At 36.4% G+C, this 25,334-nt stretch overlaps 1 protein-coding gene across 19 annotated transcripts; it reads right to left on the bottom strand.

Annotated features, from left to right (window-relative positions):
* Positions 1–11,677: 11,677 nt before the first annotated feature.
* On the bottom strand, positions 11,678–23,329 carry LOC148876094 (ACT domain-containing protein ACR3-like). Of its 19 annotated transcripts, none has more exons than XM_088966066.1 (11): positions 22,915–23,184; positions 21,664–21,798; positions 21,111–21,232; positions 18,948–19,040; positions 18,721–18,766; positions 18,376–18,472; positions 17,054–17,168; positions 16,910–16,977; positions 15,157–15,780; positions 14,457–14,561; positions 11,678–12,239 (listed from the first exon to the last, which is right to left on the bottom strand). In XM_088966066.1, exons 7-11 carry the CDS (start codon positions 17,058–17,060, stop codon positions 11,859–11,861), a joined length of 1,185 nt encoding a protein of 394 aa, XP_088822192.1. In that variant the 5' UTR covers positions 17,061–17,168; positions 18,376–18,472; positions 18,721–18,766; positions 18,948–19,040; positions 21,111–21,232; positions 21,664–21,798; positions 22,915–23,184; the 3' UTR covers positions 11,678–11,858. The 19 variants fall into 19 exon arrangements, with proteins under 19 accessions (XP_088822192.1, XP_088822196.1, XP_088822195.1 ...); XM_088966070.1 differs by having other exon boundaries at positions 11,678–12,179; XM_088966069.1 differs by having other exon boundaries at positions 11,678–12,179; positions 21,768–21,798.
* Between the last annotated feature and the right edge of the window lie 2,005 nt (positions 23,330–25,334).

The raw sequence follows: 25,334 nt of genomic DNA, 5'->3' as shown, positions 1-25,334 counted from the left end.
GTTATATTATTTATTTTTTTATACAAAATATGTATATATATGATGAAAATAATTAGTTTAGGAAGGAATTTAGATCAAATCAGAATTTTGTTTTTTTCTTTATTTAAATTGGTATATTTTATTTTTTTTCTTTTAAAAATTTATTAATTTTTAAAGAAAATAAGTCAGATCAAATCAAATCCGAAAACTCAATAAAATTCGAATTCAGATCAAGTCCTATCAGATTCGATTGGATCGAACCTGATATGAATAATGTCAGATTGAATTCGAATATACCCTTATTGGAATCCGATCCAATCCGTTTGCATCCTACCTAATTAGAGTACTTATTTAAATGTCCGTATGGGCAATACGGGCTTACTGCTTTGGATCAGTATCTCTCTCATAATTCACTTCTTTTATCCCTGATCTACCCACCATATGAAGATTGGACTTTTTGTTTTCGTTGCATCCTACATCAACTATACAAGAGATCACAAGATTATTGGGTGAGACTTCATTCAAAAGTTAAACTCTAATTTTATATGATATTATGGCACAATATTAAGACCAATTGATGTAGGACAATCAACTATGATATCAAATGATGTAGAACTATGATGCCAATGTGAATATGTGAATGGTGACGCAGAACTAGACTGAAAAAAAAAAGGTTGGTTTAGGAAGGTATTAGTTAGAATAGAATTTGGAGATGGTTTTAGGATTAGGTAAAGATTATCAGGTTAGGAAGTAGGTACCCGACTTGAAGAATTTGCACAGTATCGGGCCCAGGCCCTCAGGTAGTAATTGATTGCACTGCTGTGTATCACAAGCTATATAACCAATCACAATTGAACACATCAATGTTGCATACAAATGGAGCCCATATGACAGTGTACGGAACACTGGCGTGTTCACTTGTGATTGGTTACGTGTCATACAAAGTGGTGCAAGGAGCAGATGTTGAAAAATAAATAAATAAAATTGAAAATAGAATCTGAGGTTTTATAGATGAAATTATGAGATGACATTTGATAGAATGTTTATGAAGATCAATATTAGGATCTTCAAATATGGAATCAATTAAACATGATTTCGACTTAAATAACAAAAAAAAAAATGCTGAAATAGGAAGATTTTGGGTTTCAAATATAAACATGAAGAAGCATAATTTGAATCTTCAGAAATGTTGAATGCTTGGTTGGTGTAATAGTAAAATCTTGGGCCGATAAATGTGGACCACTGGTTTTAAGCCTAAGACTGGCCATTTTGTGTAAAGAAAGCCAAATGTTAGTATGTATCTAATTTATCCCTTTCAATACTTTAAATAGATGATAGATAGGAAAAATATTGGATAAATTAATGGCCTTTAGAAATGTTTAATGAACTTCTATTGAAGAACTTGTGAGCTTTGAAGAAAGACCACATTACATCATGATAGAGCTGTAAAACAGGCCGTACTACCCGTGGCTTGGCATGATTTTTGCGCAGCCCAGCATGACAAAATGCGAGTCATGCCGAGCATAGTATGATTGTATGGCATGACACAACCAAGCGTGTTGTGTCTAGCTTGGCCTAGTTCGTGTTTAGATTGGGCCATGTGCCATTCCGAGCCAACCCCCAAAGTATCCCAGGGGAGGGAAGCACAACCCGATTTACATATTTACATCTGGAGGGAAATCCAACCACAATACCCTACAAGTCGAGCAAAAACTTGTAAGCTTTGATTGTTGTAAGTAGGAGTGGATTTGAGCCTAGCTCAGCTCGCCAAGGCAGTACGAGGCTCGAGCTCGAGCTCGGTTTGGCTCAAGCTCAACTTGAGAAAAATGTTTATAAAAAAGTTATATATAAAAAATATTTTTATTTGATATTTAAAAATTAAGAATTATAATAATTAGTTATTATTATATATAAAAATAAAAATATTATATATAATATTTTGTTATATTATTATTATTATTATTATTATTATTATTATTATTATTATTATTATTATTATTATTATTATTATTATTATTATTATTATTATGTAGCTATTTGAGCTAAGCTTGATTAATAAACAAGCCTATAAATTGGGTTCGAGGTCAAATCGAAGCTCGACTGAAATTGAGCCAAGTTGAACTCTTCACGAAACGAGCTCGAATAGCTCATGAAGAGCTCAGCTCGTGGCCACCCCTAGTTATAACTAGACCTGTTCATGGGCCGGGTAGCCCGACGGCCCGGCCCGGCCCGACCCGCACCCCGGGTGGGCTTGGTCATATAATTAGGCCCGCGGGCCTGACCTCAGGCTTAACATAGTAAGCCCGATTGTGTTTCGGGCCGAGCTCAGGATTTGTCAAAAAAGCCTGGCCCGACTCAGTATTATATATTTTATAAAATATATAATATGTATTTTATATATTACATAAAATATATAAATAATATAATATTTATTAAAATATATATTTATAATTTAATATATATATATATATATATTATTCTTTTCTTTATACTTTCAATATCTCTCTCTCTCTCTCTCTATTCAGCTGCTTCAACATTAATAATAATAATAATAGTATAGGCTAAATTTCATGCCCGGGCCCAGGCTCGGGCTTCGGGCTTTTTATGAGGGCCGGGCTAGGGCCCAAGTTGTAGGCCCGATGGTCGGGCCGGGCTCGGGTTCAGGCCTTAAAAATTGTTAATACACAGTAAAAGCCCAGCCCGAGCCCGGCCCGCCCCGGCCTATGAACATGTCTAGTTATAACTTATAAGTTTTGCTTATGGAATTAGAGAGAGGGAGAAAGAACCTAGGACCACTCAACGAGTACCTAGAATCACTTTAGGGTTTAGGAACCACTTGAGCATATTATGCCAAAATAATAAATTAAAATATAAACATTAAAAAACATAATTTGAATCCTTCAGAAATGTTGAATCTCGGGCTTGGTGGGTGTAATAATAAAATCTTGGGCTGATAAGTGTGGGACCACTAGTTTAAGCCTAAGATTTGCCATTTTGTGTAAAGAAAGCCAAATGCTAGGAATAAATTAATGGCCTTTAGAAATGTATCTAGTTTATCCCTTCCAATACTCTAGATAGATGATATATAGGAAAAATATTGAATACATTAATGGCCTTTGGAAATGTTTAATAAACTTCTTGAATGAAGAACTTGTGAGCTTTGAAGAAAGACCACATTACATCATGATAGAGCTATAAAACAAGTTGTGCTTCCTGTGCCAAGCACAATATGATTGTATGGGTCGTGTTGGGCCTAAGGTTTCATGTGCATGGGCTGGCACAACACGACACGATCGAGCGCATCGCACCTAGCACAACCCATATATATATATTTATATATAATATGTATATTATATTATATTATATATAATAATTATATCATGTATTAATATATATATATATATATATATATATATATACATATATATATATGTATACAATTTTATTATATTATTTCATTTTATTATTGCATATATAAATAGTTGTATACATCAAAATTCATATAAAATAAAATTCTAAGATCTTTTTTATTTTTTATCTATTTTTTTAATTTATGTTATATTTTCATTATTTTTTTCAAAATTTTGAAAAACAAGGCTTGGCCCAATTTGTGGCCTAGCCTGGCCCAAGACTTGGGCCATGGGTCATGGGTCGTGCTGAGCCAAGCCCCCAAAGTATCCCAGGGTAGGGAAGCATGATCCGATTTACACCTCTACATCAGGAGGGGAATCCGACCACAACACCCTACAAGTCGAGCAAAAACTTGAGCTTTGATGGTTAAAAGTGTTGCTTATGAAATTAGAGAGAGGAAGAAAGAACCTAGGACCACTATAATTAGGAAAACTAAATTCTATAACTTTCAACCTTATAAGGAAAAAACATCAAGGCAAGGTTCAAAATATCGATATAGCCCGATATGCTAGTAGGTGCATATTGGACTGTATCGAGGCTTGCTCCCCTGTTCTTTTTAGTTTTTTTTAAACTTGGTTCAAAGGGGTCGGTTTAAAGCCTGTCTACCCCATGAACTGGGTTAAACCCCAAAACACCCCTTGTAGGGATGTATCAGGAAGCCCCCCGATACGATACATATCAAAATTTTGAACCTTGGTAGTAAACACCTATTTCAGGAAAAAAAAAAAAACAAAAAGAAACCACATAAACAACCACTAACAACAGAAGAAGATTCAAGAACCAAGAACTTAACTAAGGTTGCAAGATGCAAGTTGTAAGAAGATGTTGTAAATCTATTGCTATATAACAAAAAAAGTATGAAAATATTGTAAGGAATTACCTGGAATAACAAGAAGAATCTTAGTTTCTCATTTTCTTAAACCTCTAACTTTCTACAGGAGGAACTCTTCGTCAAAGAAGAGTCTAAGTTGGACAGAATCCTAATATTCTGGTATCAAAGCTTAGAATAGTGGATCAGAGATGCTAAGTATGTGTTCAAAAACAATGGTGGATTGGGTTGATAGAGTGGAAATTCAACTACACAAGGTAATGGGAGACTTGCAAAAAATCAAACAAAACCTGGCAACGATCTTGTTGTAACTAGAAAAGAGCTCTTCCTCTAGTGACAAGGAAGAACAAGGAGTAAGATGTGACCACGAAACCACCAGATGCAACGGAGCAACAGTTTATAAATCAGTGGAAAAACTAGATTTTCCAAAATACACAGGTGAATGAAGCAAGTAGTCATCGCTTCCATCTAGAGGGGGAAGAAATCTTGTGGTTTTAGTGGCTACACTGCTCTCACCCTCAAATCTCTTGGATACACTTCACCGAAGCTCTCTATGTAAGAGTCGACGCTATAAGGTTTGAAAATTACAACAAAGATCTCTCAAAGCTCAAACAAACAGGGATTGTGCAATATTACTAGATGGAATTTGAGAGACTATCCACAAGAGTTTAGGAGTAGGTAGAAAATTCTCTCTTCAACTTCTTTTTTGGCAGACTCAAGGAAGAAATTAAAATCAAAGTTAAAGCCCTTCAACCATCCACATTGCTTATCGTTGTTGGTCTCATTCACCTACAAGAAGAATGACTTAGTTGTCTCAAGCGAATAACTCAACCTTATATGCCCCTCCCCAATTATGAATCAAGTCGTACTGAACCAACCCATCCCTCCCAAACAACCACTACGAGCGGAAAACCCAGGCCCAACAAAGTCCATAGCAATAATTCCAATGATTGTACTTGTAAGAAAACTCTCGTGGTCTGAAATTCAAGCCCGAAGGGAGTGTGCCCTCTTACAATTGTAAAGATAAATTGGGCCCAGGTCACATATGAAAAAATCAAAAAGATTCTACTACAAGCTAAAGAAGTGAATGAGGAGATGATAGATCTTCCATAAGAGACTACTAAAGAGAATCTAGAAACACCTGAGAATTCACTCCATGCATTAACTGGGTTGAATGATGAACTCTCTACACCTCAAACCATGAGAGTTGTAGGGTCTTTAATGGGCCGATCTATTTCAGTTCTGATTGACAATGGAAGCACACTCAACTTCATCACTCAGATGTAAAATAAAAGACTCACCCTAACGGTTCAAAGGTTATCACTAGTAGTCGATATGGCCAATGGCAACCAAATTCACTGAGAAAGTGTTTGCAAAGAACTATCACTAATCATTTACAATCACAAGTTAACCATTGATTTGCATCCAGTAGTGTTTAGCGGGGCTGACGTACAATGGTTGAAGCAACTAGGTCTAGTTGTTTGTGACTGGTCTAAGATGTTTGTGGATTTCAGTGTGGATGGCATGTCTTATCACCTCTGTCCCTCTAGTCTCACCAAAATTGGAAAGCCTTCGTTCTATAATTTAAAGTTTTTAAAATGACTAGCAACCTACATTGTTACGACTGGGCCTTGAACCCACCGACCCAATGTTGTCAACAACAAAGAGATGTTTCCCCTGGAGGGACAACTAAAGCAGCAAAAGATACTCTCAATATATTCAGATATTTTCAATGAATCAAAAGGGATACCTCCATCTTGGTTCATGGAACATAAAATCCCAATCACCCCTAGAGCACCACCAACTAATGTGCATTCATACAAATACCCACATGACTCTTAGACAAGAAACACATCCAAGCTAGCTTAAGTCCTTACTCATCCCCTGTCTTGTTGGTAAAGAAGACAACACATGACGAATTTGTGTAGATTGCTGAGCTTTAAATCAAATTATAATTAAAGACTGTTTTCCCATCTCATTAATAAATGAGTTATTAGACGACCTGGAAGTAGCCTCAATATTCTTGAAACTAAGCTTACACTCTAGATATCACCAAATTCGAGTGCACTTGGAGGATGTCCACAAGATGACATTTAGAATGCATGATGGGCACTATGAATTCTTAGTCATGCCCTTTGGGATGAACAATGAACCGTCAACATTTCAAATAATCATGAGTGAGGTATTTAGGTCTCACTTATTCCAATTTATATTACTGCTTTTTACAATATTTTAGTATATAGTAGAGAACTAGAGATTGGTGCTCATATATGTAGTACCTCGCGATTACCTTGGATATTCTAAGACAAAATCAATTGCAAGAAAAAGCTTCAAAGTGTATATTTGGATAGACCAAGGTTCAATATTTAGGCCATGTGGTGTTAGTCGATAAGGTGAGATTGATCTAGAAAAGATCAATTGTATACATAAGTATCCCATACCAACAATATTAAAAAGCCTACGTGGTTTCTTGGGCCTTATAGGGTACTATAGGTGCTTTATCCCCAAGTATGGGTTCTTGACTGCACCATTAATTCAACTCTTGTGCAAAGAGCCTTTCATATGGAATGATTATGCTCAACAAACCTTCAAGGAACTAAAAAAAGCAATATCTACATCTCCCACACTGACCCTCCTAGATTTTTCTAAGACTTTTACTCTCGAATGTGATGCATCTGGAAGAGGATGAAGTTTGGGCCCACAAGTAAAGTAGTAGATACCCTCTTTCGCTTTCATGAATTAGGCTAGTTAAATCTTTCCAAGCCCATTTATTCACTGTCAAACTATATCAATAAAGAAGCCCAAAAATATCAACACCTATCTTAGACACATATAAAATGGGCTCAAGACCCAAGTAGCCAAGTTCAATGTCTGCCTCTCAATTGTGGGCTCAATCCTTTTTATAAAGGCTGCATGGTTCTCCCAACACATTCAACTTATACTAGTGACCTAACTCAACAATAGGAGGACATGTGGGTATCTTAAAGACTTACAAGCGATTGTCAACCCAATATTATTGGGTTGGCATGCAATGGACTGTTAAGGAATTTGTCACAGCTTGCCATATCTTCCAACAACAAAAGTATGAGGCTCAAGCACCAAGTGGACTACTACAACCCCTAAAAATCCTAAACCAAGTGTGAAACAAAATCCCAATGGACTTCATTACAAGACTTCCATCTTTGAAGGACAAAACTGTCTTCATGGCAATAATTGATCGTCTATCAAAATATAAACATTTTATTCCGTTATCACATTCCTACATATCAACTTCAGTGGCATTCACAAAGGAGATTACTCAATTACATGGCACAACACGCACCATACTTTCTTATCAAGACAGAGAAATCATGAGTAATTTTTGGCAAGACTACTTCAAATTGCAAAGTATGAAGCCAAATCATTCCACTAGCTATCACCCCCAATCTAATAGCCAAACAAAGGTGGTAAACAAGGGTATTGAGACATATATGTGGTGCTTTGTTAGTGATAGGCCCAAACAATAGAGCACACGATTACCATGGGCGGAATATTGCTATAATACCTCAAACCATGTTTTTGCTAACATGACACCCTTTAAGGCACTATATGGGTGTGAACCTCCTCTCTTCCCTATGAGTACAATTCAACAACCAATGCAACTGTGGAGGAGCACCTAACTACTCAAGATGTTTTCAGAACTCAAGTCGAATTTGGAGCAGGCCCAATAATACATGAAACATTACTATAATAAGAAGCATTGGCCCATGGAATTCCAAGCATGAGATCTTGTTTATTTGAAGTGATGCCCATACAAACAGTCCTCCCTGGAAAAACGGGCTAACTTTAAACTCTCTCCCAGGTATTATGGTCCCTACAAGGTTTTACAACTCATCCGCTAGCATATAAACTAGAACTATCAGCCTCATCAAGTCTCTACCATGTATTTTATACATCTTTTCTCAAGAAATCAATAGGGTCATACATACTAACCTCGTAACCATTACTAGATTTTATAAAAAATGGCCTAGTCTACCTCCCATCCAAAGGAAATTGTGGATATTCATTAGATCAAATCAGGCAAAAAATTTATTAAGGAGGTCCTTGTTAGGTGGAAGGGATTGCCAAATGAAGAAGCTACTTGGGAACCTCACATTACGCTGATACAACGGTTTGCATTCATTGACCTTGAGGATGAGGGTCATCTTGAGGAGGGGGGAGTTGTTAAGGACTCTTTAGGGAACCAATTCAAGCCGATGGTAAACACCTATTTCAGGAAAAGAAAAAAGAAGCCATGTCAACAACCATTAACAACAGAAGAAGATTTGGCAACTAAGAACTTAACTAAGGATGCAAGAAGTGGTTGCAAGATGCAAGCTGTACAAAACTGTTGTAAATCTATTGCAGTGTAACCAAAAAAGGTATAAAAGGACTATTAGGAATTACCTTGAATAACAAGAAGAATCCCAATTTCTCATTTTCTCAAACTTCTAACTTTCTATAGGAGGAAATCTCCCTCGAAGAAAAGTCTAAGTTGGGTAGAATCTCAATAGAAATTTGTAAAGAAACAGCTATGCCCTTATAGATAAAAATAAAAATAAAATGCCTAAAATTTTAAAAAATTACAATTTTGATTCTTTGGCTCTTGCATCACCAACAACACTTCATCTATGGCAAGTGATATCTACATATCCTCTTTCCTAATGTGATCTCAATCAATCTTAATGTATCAAACTATCTCATTTAGAAGCTCTACCTAAACATAGAAGTCCTTTGCTAAGGATGTTAACCCAAATGACATTGATTAGTCTTTGTCAAGAGTAGCTATTGTTAATCTAGATGTTGTAATCTCTTACATATATTGTAGTACCCAAGCTATAGGTTATTGTACTTCACATGACGTTTGAACTACTCTTAAGCATCTTAGACATTTAGATTAAGATTTGAAAGTTTGGTTTATGCAACTTCACTTTGAAATATGTAGCATAAAAAATGAGGGACTATTAGTGGGAGAATACCTACAGAAGGCAAATCACTATTTGATCATGACTACATTGCAACCGCAACAAGGTTAGGACAACAATGAGGCATTGGGGGCCATAGTCACAATTCGCCTGGACTCTCTATCCAATAAGGACATTGGAGGTATGTTTCTTAATGCAAGACAAGGACATTGTTTAAATTCTTTTTCAGCCTCCTGTCTTCATGCAATACATTTACTCAATGTTCAAAATATCGATACAACCTGATACACCAGTAGGGGCGTATCGGACTGTATCGACGCTCACTCCTCTTTTTTTAGGTTTTTCTAAACATGGTTCAAAGGGATCGGTTTAAGTCCTATCTACCCCCTGAATCAGGTTAAACCCCAAAACACCCCTTGTAGGGGCATATCAGAAAGCCCCCGATACATATCAAAATTTTGAATCTTTCATTTACTACACGGGGACATAAGAGTCAATTCTGATATAATCCAAAATGAGATACTAAAAACAATAATCAAAATCACAAAGACAATTCCAACAATCAGTGATAGCATGAACCTATCAAATGCTAGATATGTGAAAGGAATAATTTTGAAAGAAATTTGAGTATGAGATTTTTATACTATTATTAACACCTCACGTGCAAATTAGTGTATAGATAATACATCTATGCGACCTAGGCATCCATTAGGAATACACAGAACCAAATACTCTGGTTGGTAATGGCACAATTCTACAAATATATCATAGTGGTTCTGGTAAAACCTCTATTAGAGATTGCACAAGTGAGAGCTGCTATCACTTAATGGTTTTCTGTCCTTTTGTATCAAAAATCTGGTGCTGTTTTTTTTTTTTTTCTCTCTCTCTTTGGTTGCAGGTGGTCCTCTCCTCCAAGTGTGCAGAGCTTGTTTAACATTACATTAGTGAGAGGGTTAAAAAAGAGAGGTAAATTTTTGTGGAGATGTGTAAGAACATCAATATCTTAGACAATGTGGGAGGAAAGAAATTAAAGAATCTTCCTTAAAAAAGAAAGAAATAAGGAATCTATCATTGAAGTAATTTCTATTAGGGTGGCTCATTGGGTTAAGGCCTTGAATCTCTTTGAAGATTACACAGTAGGAGATATCATTAAGAATTGGAAAGAAGTGGCTTGGTTAGATCCCTTAAAAACTACCCCTTCTCTAGTTTGGGCTCCTCCACCCTTGGGTTACACTAAATCACTATTTTCAAAATCGGACTGGATCGGACGGTCGGACTGGAAAAACCAGGAACCAGTCACCTGATCGGTTCCGTTTTCCTCCAAAACCGTTAATTTTTTTGTCAGCAAACCGCTGAACCGACCGATTAACCATTCGAACCGTTTTGACCGTTTTTCAAATTTTTAATTTTTTTCTTTAATTTTTTTATTTTTTGATCAAAATGGGCTGCTCGAACGGTCAGACCATTCGAACTGATAACCGGACCCCTGACCAGTTCGGTAACTGGTTCATTTTTAAAAACCATGCAATTGGACTTTGATGGAAGCAACAAAGGAAACCCAAGTACTTCAGGTATAGGTGGAGCCTTCAAGGATGAAGAAGGTCAAATTATTGCCATGTATTCGGGGCCTATTAGATGGGGGGATTCTCTGAGGGCTGAAATACTGGCAGTCTTGGAAGGGATTAAAAGAGCACAGCAGCTGAATATCAGAAAACTGGTGGTGGAAGGTGACTCTAGCCTCGTAATTAGGTGGCTCCAGAAGGAAGATTTAAGTTTGTGGAAATACTTAAATGAGAAAAAGAAAATTAAACATCTAATTCAAAATATGGAAGTTCGGTTTCGATGGACTAAAAGGTGTGCCAATTCCTTGGCAGACTCTTTGGCTAAGCAAGGGGTGGGAAGAGCTATTCTTTTCTGGGCAGCTTTGTAATATGAAAACTTTCAGGGAGGGTTAAGAGATTTTACCCCTCCCTCCTATTGTATCCTCCGTTTTAATCTCTTTATTAATAAAAGTTTTATTATCTATCAAAAAAAAATTATTGAACAATCATTTACACGTTCCTCAAATAACCAAGTAATTGTTATTAGTGGGTTCATTTCTGTAATTAACATTTATTTTGAATTCCATCCAACGATTTTTTTGAAGGATGGGAGCATGGAGAGGCTATTCAAAAGAGCCAAATGAGGGAGGCCTGTACCACTTACAGGTTGAAAGAGGATGAACTGCAAATAAGGACCCCACCCTCTTTTCTGCATTTGGTGGACGTACCTCACTTGATACATGGCACAAAAGATTCGAACATCCAGCACAAGTAGAGCAACATATTATCTCCTACAGCAGGTCACAAATTAGTTCTAATAATCAGCAATACTTCTGCTTGCTATAGAATATTAAAAATCAGAATTGACTTTACCAAAAGAATGGTAGGACCATATTTGTTCATGTTCCTTTGCCTTCCCTAGTTGCTATCTATGCTTCCATATTAGACTGTAATGGGGCCATCTAAAAATCAGATTTTACAGGCAAAAGAATAGTTTGTATACATATATTAAATCTACTTTTAGTTTACCATACACCATAAATTAAGAACAATTTATGCTGCAGTAGTCTATGAAAATGCACTGCCTTTCCACATTTTGTGATTAACATCTTCAAAGTACCATACATTCAATTTGTTAATTGGATGACGGTCATGTTAAGCCAAGAACCGCTCAAACAAACTCCCAAAAAAGAAGCTTGTCTTTGCCCATCCACTAGACTCAGGTTCCTTGGCATTGGCAGGAACTTTCTTCACATTGAGCATCATAGTGTGTCCAATTTCTTTACGAAGTGCTTCAATTGTCTTCATGTCGACTGCATTTCCAGAAGCATCTCTTACATAGAATACATTCATTGCTTGTTCCCCAACTGTTGTCACCCCTGCTCTTCTGACTGACAATCCATTCTCACGGAGAATCCTGGTTACTTCAGATAGCAACCCTACTCTATCCCTTGCACAGAGCTCTAAGCTTAGCCCCTGCATCACATATAACCAAAAACTTGTTTTCTGCGTATTGTATGGAAAGCCAAGGTTGAACTGCATGTCAGCACCTTGAATCAAGTATAACTCTATTCTATGCACTAGAAAGGAAAAGAAATAGAAGAGGCATGGTATGACACAACTAGAAACACACAGATCCTTTGTTAAGTATATGCTTTGACGAATCATTATTTTGGTTAAGTCTCTACATATTCAAGAATCAACTTAACTTTTTCATTATGATTTTCAAAAGATGCTTTGGAATTCACAAGACAGTTTGACCACAAGTTCCATTTAATGCAGATTTGAACTGGAATTTGATAAATGGGTTAAGAGATTTTTTGGTACATATTTCAACCAATCAAGATAGTTTTTTTCCCCATCTTTTGCTCTGGAGGGCTCCCTGGGATCATTGGAAATGGCACTTGACTCAGACTGGACGGCAAAGGCTGATGAGCTCCATTAACCAATTAAGGAGAAACTCTTGCAACCCAAATGTTAACAAATCCAAAACTCATCAGACTCATGCTGGCTTCTCCAGCAGGGAGAGTTGGCAAAACATGGTACAATTTAGAAGTTCAATTACCAATTTCTTTTCCTACTACATTTTACATGTAATAGAGTACATAGATGGTAAAAAAGAAATGCAGAGGCGACAAGGCAGGTTGTACTGAATTATGACTCAAAAGCTTTCTTGACAACAACTCACAAACTGAAAATAAGGCTTTTCTTGTATCTATGCATTCAATATGCTTTGGTTATGCATAAATTTTTATATTGAATTGTGAAGGTGACAAAACTCTTCTGTAATCGAATACTTGGCCTTCATATTGGAAAAAATATTCAATGATAAATTTAGAAAATTGAAAACATTTTACAACTTGTAGATTAAAAAATGAGTCGTGCATAAATGCTACTTTGTATAAATAACATGTGTAAGCTAGCAAACCAAACTACTCCAATAAGAATACTACTAATTAGGAAAGGAATGTTAAAGAACTAGTCGTAAGTAGTAAAAATTAGGGTAAATTGCAGATAGGTACCCTGTCCTTTGGGGTAGTCTCACTTTAATGCCTGAACTTTCAAATGTGCCATTTTAGTACCTGAGCTTCCAATTCTGTTAAATTACCATTATGGTGAGAGGTAAAACTACAAAAATTCCCATGTTATGATTCTCTTTTTCTCACTGTTCATCTTCTTCTTCTACTTTCAGACTTCAGACACAAAGCAGCAGTGACATTTTCATAATTCATAGCCAAAATGCACTTAAATTGAGCCTTTATCAACTCTTGTTTGCATTGAAGTACACAAGTAGAAAAAGGTGAGCAGTGAGAGAAAGAGAATCAAAATATGGGCATTGTTGTAACATTGTTGTAATTTTCATCCTTCACTGTAACAGAAGTTTTATGGAATTGGACTTAAATGTATATTTCCGGAAGTTCAGGCACTAAAGTGGCACATTTGAAAGTTCAGGCATTAAAGGCAGTTCATGAGTATTGGGAGATTTCATCTTTTAGCCTATGGAGCTTGGTGCATAATTCATCAAATATGGTCCTTACACATGGCAAAAGATTGTAATTATCCGATTGGCCTAATCAACAGGTCAGAGGAGATATGATTTGTAAAGATACCAGTTTACACTGGATTATTATACTCATCCTTCAACTCCATCATCCATAATCTCTCAGTCTGTATGTTGGATTTCCACATATGCCAGGTCGATTCTTCAGATGGGGGAATTTTCATAGAATGAGTCCACCAAGGGGGTATTTTCCAATATTTATTTTTTCTGACGTGGAAGTTGTTTTGTCTTGAAAAATAAAATCATATATACTTGCAAAGGCCACCTAAAATTAACAGGTAATTTGTAGGTAGGCCAGAGTGGAGTTCCTAACAATATGAGAAGCCAAATTTAGAGCCAGAATTGCACAAGCAGAGCAATGCTCATTGTAGGACCAGTCCAGCTGCTGAAGTATGAGATATATGGTAGAGTCACAAGTCACAATGGTGGCTAGATAGGTTAAAATTCACTTCAAGATGACATTGACTGTGCTTGTTTGCTCCCGTGTGTTGAAGAATGCAACCTCAGGTCATCACCCAATTATATGAAGAGGATCGTCATTAAATTGTGTGCACTATCTTCTAAAAACAATCACGGATTCAGGTCTTTAAGTTTAAGCTGGCAAGTCATCTCCATTTAATTATGATATTATCATTAGAAAGAAAGATAAGGAATGCATAGGGCTCTGGATTGATGTAAAGATTTTAACTCACCTCACATACTCTTCGTCGGACTGCAGCTTCAAGACACTTTACAACCCTTTCCTTCTCTCCCTCAGTGTCAAGTATGCAACCATCCATATGACGTATATAATATTCCTACAAATTCCAACAAACTCAATTAGTAAGTCCAATCAAATCCTCTTGAGTAACTGCAATGAATCTTTTATGATATATAATATGTTGTTTATCTTTAAATACATTAGCCTAGTCCAGCAATTGGTACAATCAACAGGATGCCCCCTAGTATCCCGTATCCATTCTTGGGTGACAACTATGCCTCAGAACAGAAGCCAATGGTCAGATGCTTAATAAGGACACCAACTAGATAACCAAGCTGGTGGGCGTGGACATTGCTTGAAAATAAGAGTATATTTCATAACGGCTGAAGTTGCTAAACTGAATGGCTTATTACATTATTTTTAAGTGAATAAACCATTATGAGCTTCTTAATGGCTGAATGGCGTGTGGGGTGGATTACCATAAACCTAATTATTTTATTATATTACTATTTTATCCAGTACATAACAAAGCAATAAGTCATTCAGTTAAGTTACTACAGCTGTCGTCCTTAATACATTTTATGCGAATTTAACATCATACAGCATTGTTTTTTACCAAATCCAGACAAAAGAATTAAGTCAAGAGCGATTCCCATGCTAAACTGTTTGTCAGGGAATAATCAAATATGTACCTGTAGAGCATAGGGACCATCAGATGAGATGGAGGCATGGAATACAACATACTGCATGTCTGTTAGAGTACACACTATGTCGAATAACAACTTTGGCCGGTCTTTGCACCGAACATTCACCACCGAGTACCCTTTGTCCTCACAACGATCAACAGTGATAATTGGCTGGAAAGATGGAGCATAATCCGTGTCTTTTGTCACTACATCAATTTCATAGTCCCTATCTGCGAACATCATTTGATGGAGGCGACGATCCATATGAGTAAACCCCATGGAAAAATTGGTTCGAGCTGCTTTTCCACCATCGTCACGTCCACCCAAGAGGTTCTTGAGTTGCTCCTCCATTGCTGACAATCGGATTGGATCATCCACGGCACGACATGTGGTGTCGTCATTGACATAAAGCACACAAGCCAAACGCATGTTATGGGTCCAAACTTCTGCAGAAACAACATTACAATGGAGGTCGGTAAGAACAGCTGAGATCTCGGATAGAAGACCTGGGCGATCCCTGCCAATGAGCTCAATAGCTGTGTGATCACCAATAGAATGCACTCCCACCCTCTTCCCCGGCCAAGTCTTCACCCCATCTGTGGTCACACTATGTCCTTTCGGTCCTAGAGCCTATACAGAAAAAAGGATGACGCCATGACGGTAATAAATAAGAGAAAACAAATTTGAAGAATGATCTTCCAACAGCAGAAAGAGGTATTGAGTTTTTGGAGTAAGCATTCGGAATAACTTTTGGATGCTTGTAAAAGACAGTCGGGGCTATTTTGGGAGATGCATCTCATTGTGAGTGTGGATAAAATAGTATTTACATTCAATATTATTTAGTTGAAATGATAAATGAAAACCTGAATTAGCTAAGGTATAATGTTTAGAGGCTCCCAGACTGTTTTTTCCTAAACAAACAGCCGAAGTGACTCTAAGTATCCTGTTCTACCGTACTTAAACCAAAAATTTTAGGTACGAAAGATGGAAGCTGCATTTAAAGCTTCACTGGAAATATGGAAGTAATAATTAACCATGTTTTGATCCTTGGTGGATAAAGAGCTCTTAGGACTGGCTACGTGTTGACTCCCCAAGGCCACATCAGACTCGCTCCCTAACTGTTATTGGTGATCTCAAGAGAAATATGTGTTCTCCAAGTTTCTAAATTTTTTAAATCCCTTAGACGGGTGTTATTTTGGAGACATCGTTGACAGTTTGTAAGCCAAAATTTGCTTGTTTAATAGTATGTTCGGTTGAATGTGTTAAAAACCAAATGGGCAGATTAGCGGAACAGGTCCAGTGGAAACTTTGACAAGTTCCTATTTGGTTCGTGAAGAACTGATACTTTAAAGAAAGACTTACGGTTTTATATTTTGGTTCATAAAGAATTAGGACTTTATGAGTAATGCATAATTTTATTGGACCACGGTTTAACCTTAAAACTGATTGAACCGATGATAATCTAAATAAAGCCCATTACGAAATTCGTTTTTGACAAGGCACACTGAGAATGAAAGTCAAACCTTAGTTTAACCGATGAATACTAATAATCCAACTAGAACACCATGACTTCATGTCTTATTTGTTATCTATTTATAGCCTTATTATTAATGTATTATTCATAAGGCATTCACATCTATACAACTCTAAGAAGTCATATAACTAAAAGTTTGTAGACTCGTAAATCCAAGTCTCATGGAATTCACTTTTCCTTTTATTGGAGAGAGAGAGAGAGAGAGAGAGAGAGAGAGAGACGTACCATCTCTATATGTTCAATGGTTTTTGTATCTGTAACCTTATTCCCCTGTTGGTCAGTGACATGGAACACTGTTCGTTGCATAATATATTAGTTGATTGTCTCTCTGTGGGAAAGAGAGTTGATGAACTTTGGAAAAATACATACCGTCCATGAACCACCCGCCATCAGAGGAGATGTAAGCTTTGGTGATGATGAGGTCAAGGTCTGTTAGGACTTGTACCACTTCCAGTAATATGCCCGGCTTATTCACGCTGTCCACCTGCAACGGTTCCCATGCATATATATATAACATATCGTGATCGAACAAGACAAGGACGGACCAATCCCTTCTGAATTTCTGTTTAGGTCCTGTTGTCCGAACTATGTTGTATATGGGCCTGTAGCTGGGTAAACACTATGGCCTAAGCCCTACGTCGATCAAGTTAGGTGCACTACCAGCTTGCTAAGTTTTAAATGCCATGTTTATCATATGGAGCTGTGGTTTTATGTGGCTAACCAATGATCCAAAATTCTAAACCCGGCCCATAGAAGAGAGTCAAATTGCATCTGAAAATGTCAGACCGTCCCAGTCCGCCTGGTCCAGGTCTCATAAATAGAAGACACAAAGCCATTGTGAGGCCCAGAAATATGGACTGCTGGTCTGATGCAATGCGTTAGAGAAAATTGTGGCTATCCACATTTGACAGTATGATAGGATAAGTTTGGGAATGCTTAAAAATAAGCGTTTATTATAATAAATACTTATTTTAGGCCGAGACTAGCGTTAACTTGCATTTGGGAAAAAAGTCCAAAGTGCTTATTTCATTTTTTGGCCTGTCTTGGTCAACTATATCATTTAAAAAAAATATCTATACTACCCCTGTATAAAATAAGTAAATTTTCACTAAATGCTCTTGAATGCTTATTAAAATAAGCACTTATTTTCAAATAAATACTCCAAAACTGTCTTAATCTGACATGGAAATAAGGACTAGTATGTCATGCAGGAAAGCCCAGTGGCAGTCGACAAGCACGGCAATCTATGGTCTTATGGAGTCCAAAGTCCAAACCAAAGAAGTTGCTTCCTGTTCTCCGTTCCCCACTATAGACATCCACTTAAGGCCACATTTTGGAGTGTTTTGGGGCTTAAACAGACTTTTCAAGAAGGGATACTTTTTAAAATAACCTCCTTAAAAAGTGTTATTTTTTAGTGTTTGGTTGGTCATCAGCTTTTTTTTATCAAAATAGCTCCTTGCAAGCATGAAAAGATAAATGAAGTTTTATTTTTTCTGTTTTTAATGTACTTTTTTATGGAAAAATCCCTTTACCAACTTTTCACTAAACAATTTTTTGACCGACTTTCAGCTTGCTAATGCTAAGATAAAAAGCAAAAAAAAAAAAAAAAAAACTGTTGCAAAAGCACTCCCAATCATGACAAGAGTAAGTAGATAGAGCATTAACGTCTAAGGCCTGGTGTTAATACGAACCCAAGAGCCATGACCCACATCTCATAGCACAAAATTGAGATCCGCCATTGAATTGGTGCACCATAAGGATTGATTAGCTCAAAATCCAGCCTTGAAACTACACATAAGAAATTCTATTATAAGTATTTTTTTTCCAAAGCTAAATGATGCATAATGGTTCAAATGTCATCTATTTCTAGTATCTGGTGTAGTTCCATGAGCAAGACCAATGAAATGGTGGGCCCTGCCCCTGAACCCGAATTCACCCTGGAGTACTGTAACCTAGAAATAGGAAAATTGTGCGACCCGTTATAGTAAATGTTCCATAATTCATCATCAAGAAGAAAACAATTCTTCAGGATTTACCTTAACCAGTGTAGAGTCATTGCAAGTAGAATTATCTACACATACCCTGCATAAGAAAGAGAGATCAAACAGCTCGTCATCTAACGCATCAAAAGGTTCTATCACCATCAACCCGACATTCTACTTGGCATGAGCTGGGCTTTTCGAGAAATTGTGAGAATCAATGGTGGCGGAACTCGAGGTACGTATTCAGAAGAAAAGAGAAGAAACGAAAGGGATTTAAGTACCTTGGAGGATTTATCCGAAGGCTGAGGTTCTCGTACTCGGGATCAAAGTAAGGCCGATAGACATTATCCATTGAAACCTCAAAAACTTTTCCTCTACGCACAAAAGAGAAACAATACTCACTTCTTCCGCTGCAACAAGCGTTGCAAACAATGGGCAATATAGAACCCTACATAAGTAGGCCTTTATTATTAGTTATTAGTGTTGGAACGGGTGGCCATAGGCCCTCCATTTGGAATCCTCAACGTGTAGGAGAATCCACTGGCCATGTGAAAAGTCACACTTGATGGAGTAGCTTAATAATATAATCCCTGTAAACACACTACAACACACACCAATTACAGTTTTTATTACATGTTATTATTTATTTTCTAGTAAAAATTAATTTGTTTTCTATAAATTATTTTTGACTTATTCACAGGGTGGTTATTGGGTCTAAGTTGGATTCATTTCAGCCTTTGACTAGGTCAGCAAGAGGATGTTTGGCTTAGAATGAGTTGAGTGATCATGTGGTTTAAAATCATGATCATTGAGATACTTGTCTCAATCCGAAAGGTTGAAACAAGATTAATGTTGGTGAAGTTTATCCTTTGTAACCACTTTTATTTCCTTTTTCATAGGAGAGACATTATGACAATTACCTATAAAAGGGAAAGAGTATAAGTCTCAAATGCACCGACTGGATATCTTCTTTATTAGAAGGCTATCAAAACCTCCAATAAATTCTCCCCAATTCAAATTGTATTATCAGCTTTGTGAAGTCCAAGATTATGTTCAAGTATTACTAGATCCATCAAGAAAAATAGAATTACTCTTTATTTACAAAATCTTATTTACATTTTATTTAGTCACTATTCTGTTATTGTTTTTTCAATTAGTGTTTAGTGACGCACTGATTCCATGGACAAGAGCCCAGCCTTGCCTTTTCAGAAGCATCGATAATTCAATATTATTTGTAGGCTTCGATATTGATTATGACACCTCGATACAGTCAACCATTCTTCTCTACAGGCCCCACGAAGCAATTAAAAGTAAAACTCAGCCCAATTGTGGCTTTTTCAAAGACCCAAAAGTCACTGGCATATTGACCTGTATTTGTATCCTAGTCCATAAATGGGAGAAATCTGTGTCGTTTTCTCGGTAATGATTCAACTGGAATACTCATCGTTTGAACTGTTCATCACTTGTAGCCCAAAAATTTGAAAATCATTTTTTTTTTTTTGTATTTGGTAACTTGCACCACTCATAATTTCCGATTGACCCCTCTTTCTCCCAAATTGCTGGTTAGCGGGATTCGATTGCACGTAAATGCTGGACTTAACCAACTAACACATTATTAAGCTAGTCCTCGGTTAAATTTGAAAATCAATATAAACCCTAAAAAATGAAAAAAAAACACAATTTTTTTATTGCCTCAATTTTTTGGGCAAATGAATGATGAACAACGGAAGGGTTAAACATAATTGACACAGCCCAAAAGTTCTCATGTGATGATTGCCAAATGTAGAACTAGGGGTGTCAAATGGTTAGGTTTAGACGGTAAACTTGCCCCGGTCCAACCCTATCAAGTTGAATTTGGAGCAGTCTGTCTGTAGAGAACCCGTTTTTTGGTAACAAGGAAGTGGATTCTATTCAAATTAATTAGAGAAATGAGGTACATCATTATGTATATCCATTCAAATTAAGATGGGTATTATAATCCCATTTCATCAAGTTGGGTTGCATCCATTGAGTGTATATCATTCTTGTTTGGAGCATCTTGGCCCACTATAAGTGGGTCTACCTCATACACCAACTGGGTTGAAAGTTCCTCTTAATGCTTTCTTCTAACTGTTTTAACTCAAAATGCATGGAAATTTTCCTAGTTTAAAATATTTGAGTTGGATTTTATTTCGGTGAAGACAAAGTTTCACTAAAAAGAGACAAAAATAATAACTGAAATATTTTAGTGGACCTCCCTAGAAAAACTCTTGGATAGTTAAAAATATAATCTGATCGTGCTGATTTTTTTAGACAACCAATTTCTTAGTTGGTTCCATTCAATAGTGGGTCTGTTCTTGAAATGTAGGACAGGTGACAAAGTCATCGGGATCCAGACCTAAAAATCATGTTACAGAGAAATTATAGAACACACAGACAGAGAGACAGAGAGAGAGAGAGTGTACCAAATAGTGTAGTCAATGTGGAGGAAAAATAGAGTGAATTCGGGGGCTAACAGCTAAGCCCACGACTCACCCTGATCCCAATCTCCTAATTGAAGCAGTGGCTTACATGATGACGATATTTCCTGCACACAAAAGGCCAAAACCAGAGCGTAGTAGAATCACATGAAAAAGTTAGACAAAACAAATCAGCCACACGTAAATAACCTCTCGAACTTGTGCCTTAACTTGACACCTATCCTGGCGTCTTGAATATCTAAGTAGCCGATGCCATTTTGATAACAGCTGAAGCGGCTAAGCAGAATGTTTTATTGTTTAATTTTTTTTCCAGTAAAAGACAAAATATTAAGTCATCCAGTTCAGCCACCTCAGCCGTTACGGCCCCTTTTTAAAGAACCAAATCTACATTTCGCTATTATTCCCCCATAAATCCCATGAGATGTAAAGGAATTGTACTAATCCCATCTCCTCTCATCCTCCCATAAGATGTAAAGCATATCTTTTTGGTGGGCGAAAAACATGGAAGGCAAAACATGAGGACCAGAATAGACTTTACTGCATAAAAACTCCATGGAATTCAGATTCAAAGGTGACACAAAGATAACGTTCAAAAGTAGGTTTGAATGTTTGATGAGGCACTCAACAAGGACGGAATAGAACCTTTTGATACGACCAAGCGAGATTTGATTCTCTGCAAAAAAAGCAAAATCAATGAGGGTTCCTTTCCTGTAATATTTTTTTTCAAGAAGGTTCATTTGTTTCGGTGTTCTTCCCATCATCGGCCCACTACTAGCCCACTTATGACTTAACTCATGGGCTGGGCCAATCCTGGGATGCGCTGATTTTATCATATCTTAACAAGTAACAACCCATAACCAAATGGGCATCTGCTGCACTTTTCCCTGCACTTCACACATTAAAAACGGGAATATGGGACATTGGGACACTCAGAAGTGCAGGAAAACAATGCACCAGATCTGATTGATGGATTCGATGGTTCGACCAACCAGATGATTTGCGGTAGACATTCTAAAAGAAGGCGATATATCGGCATCCATAACTGCATAACGAAGACGACATATCGGCCGAAACGATTGAGTTCTAGGGTCTAGGCGCTTATGTCCTGTTGGCCCCTGTTCTGGTGAATTTATCGGAAGCATAGCACACACTCAAACAGCCCACTGATCAGAAGTCCCATATTTAAAAGACAAATGTGATTTTAGAACGAGTAAGTAATTTCTCTACACAGGATCTGAAAGACTGAATCAACGTAAACGATTCTCTGAGAGGAGGAAGTAAAATTATGTGGAAACAGAGAAAAAATATGAAAATTTTCTTGGGGAGTACAGAAATTTGGACTGAATCCATAAAAAGCATCTCATGGAGAAGTTTTGACAGCCCTAAGAAATCAAGAAATTAAATCCAGCGAAGATAACCAAATTTACAGATTAGTTTCCCTAATTGCCTCGGATCTGCCAGAATTAAATAAAAACGGAACCCTAATCTTTGAAGAGAACCGAGGATAGAGAGAGAGAGAGAGAGAGAGAGAGAGAGAGAGAGAGAGTGTGTGTACTAAAACCAAATAAAAGACAAACATTTTTTCGTTGAAGCAGCAAGTAATGCCTCGTTAAACCATGAAATTGACAGAATTTCAGATCAAAGAAAGAACGAAGAAACTATTATATATCGAAGCAAGAAAGCTTCATAATAAGCTTGTAAACCGATACAACCGTCCTCCAAAATTCCCTTCCCATTTAAGACATAATGAAAGAACAGACGCGAAATCAGAGATCAAGCAAGCACTCACCTTACTCGGTTCGATTGATTCCACGGATCCCCAAATTAGAAAGAGAGATCAGCCTCCGAATTCTCAAACACAGGAGAGAATTAGAACAAACGTGGGAATTAGAGAAATTTGGAGAGAGTAGGGAAGGAACATAGTCATAGTCCGGGCTGTAGCTCCCTCTCTCTCTCTCTTGTCTCGCTCGCGTTCGTTCGCTCGACTGACTCTATACTATAAAAGAGAACGAACGAACAAGTGATGAGACACCAACGTAGCCCTCATTAATTTACTCCCGCTGAAAATGGGGGAACCAAAGTTGAATCAAATACTAATTTTTCGTTCATGTATACGGTGGGTCCCATTTCTTTTCAACAACAAGCCAAAGATGCGGCGACCTGGCATCTCCCGACTCCCGTTCCAATTACAATGACAAAAATGCTCTCACGGCCATTGATCTGGGCTGCATTTATTTTGTGAGAAGATTTTAGTGGGATACGAAATGATGGAATGGGATGGCATAGGAAAGGGACAGAAAATAAGTAGAAATTTATCATTTTTCGGATGCAAAAGGGAAAATAGTGAGAAAATATTATCCATTTATTAATTAATCAGGTAATTAATAATATTTTTGTTATTTTGTAGTTTACTATTAATTAATTATTATTTATGAATTAATATTTTAAATTTAATTGTATTAATGTTTACCTTCAATTACTTAAAAGCTTTATTTTGTATTGTTAATTATTTAACATTTTTATTGCATATTATTTATTTATTTATATTTAATTATTAATTAGAATTTTGATAAGACCATTATTTATTTATTCATTAATTACTTGGTTAATTAATTATTTGTTAATTATTACTATTTTTTATTACTTAATATTTATTATTAATTATATTTTAATTTTTTCAAATTAATATTTAATTTTTATTAGTTAATATTTTATTAATACTTATGGCTTAACTAATAATCTTAATATTTTGTTCTAAAATTTTAATTAACTATTGAACTTTTTAATTGGCTATTATTTTTAATTAATTTATTTTATAAATATGTTATTAAATTTTTAATAATTTATTTCTGGGTCATGGATCTAATATTAAGTCTTAAAATGAATATAAAAAATGTGTTTTTTCCCTATTAAACAAGTTTCCTCTTACATTCCCACTTGTTTTCCACCAAAATGGTGGGGTTCCACATCCCAAAATTGAGATCTATAGTTCCAATTTTTCCCATCTCATCTCATAACAATGCACAAACTAAACATGGGAAGGGAGGAAGATTCCAAAATATTTCATATTCTCCCTTCCCATCCCACGTGTGTGTGTGTGTGAGAGAGAGAGAGAGAAAGAGATCAATACTTTCAATTCTAATATTCAAGTCCATTTATTGTCGTATTGATGTTATAGTGAAGGTAAATTTATCAAAATATCCATTTGTGGCTTGTCACATGCTAATATTTTTTCTACTTAATTGATAGAATGATAATGGTTGGACTTGAGTAATAGAATAAGAATGTACAAGGTAGCTCTATGTCCCAAGTGAAAGTTGAGGCATTAAGTATCACTACCCCCAAAGTATAGGATAGTTCCATATAATTTTTCCTTAGGTTATGTTTGGTTTGAAAGAAAAGGTAGAGAAAGAAAGGGAAAGGTAGGGAAACTTATACAAGATTTGTAAATATTTCCCTACCTTTCTCTTACTTTCCCTACTTTTTCCATACAGCCTTAGGTTGCGTTTGATTGCAATGCAAATAAATTTGTGCACTGATACAAAACCATAACAGTGCAAATGATTTGAGTATAAACTCTGACCTATTTTTGTTTCAAATGTTAGCTTATTTTGGTTATTTGCAGTACAAGTGAAGTAAATTAAGATATGGAATAGAATAAAGTAAAATCCAAAACAAAATTAAACAAAAATGTGCATTTTTTACATTTGCACTCCCATGCATTTGTACTAGTGCAAATTTACCTTCACCCTAATCTAACCTAACTTAACATGTAGTTTCAAACCCGCTACAACCTAAAGGAAGTCTATCAGACATTGATCTGACCTGATCTACAGTCTTTTAATTGTATTTTCTATAATATATTATAAAAACCCAACAGCCATTAATTTAAATTAAAATTTTGTTTATGGGTTCCAAGGTGTCACTTTCTCCCTAGTAAACAAAGAAAAGCCAAACTTGGGTGATGGGCTGGTTATAAACTGCTTTGGCTGAGTTGGTAAGTTCTTTGACTGGTTCCTGGTTGCGGAAGAGACTTGGGATCAAACCCCACTGTCACCAAGATTGTGGGTTTTGGGTATAGTTACCATGAAAAAAAAAAGAAAAAAAAAAGGAGACAGTAAAACCCAATACTGCCCCAAGCCTGGCTCATGTTGAAGCATCAAAACCCTAAGACTATGTTTGGTTTGAAGGAAAAGGTAGGAAAAGAAA

This window comes from Nelumbo lutea, chromosome 1, assembly GCF_056320005.1.
Source record: "Nelumbo lutea isolate HS-2025 chromosome 1, American lotus-T2T, whole genome shotgun sequence".
In the NCBI taxonomy this organism is placed as follows: domain Eukaryota; kingdom Viridiplantae; phylum Streptophyta; class Magnoliopsida; order Proteales; family Nelumbonaceae; genus Nelumbo; species Nelumbo lutea.
The sequence above is the reverse complement of the archived record's forward strand: the minus strand, read 5'-3'. Positions and strand labels throughout refer to the sequence as shown.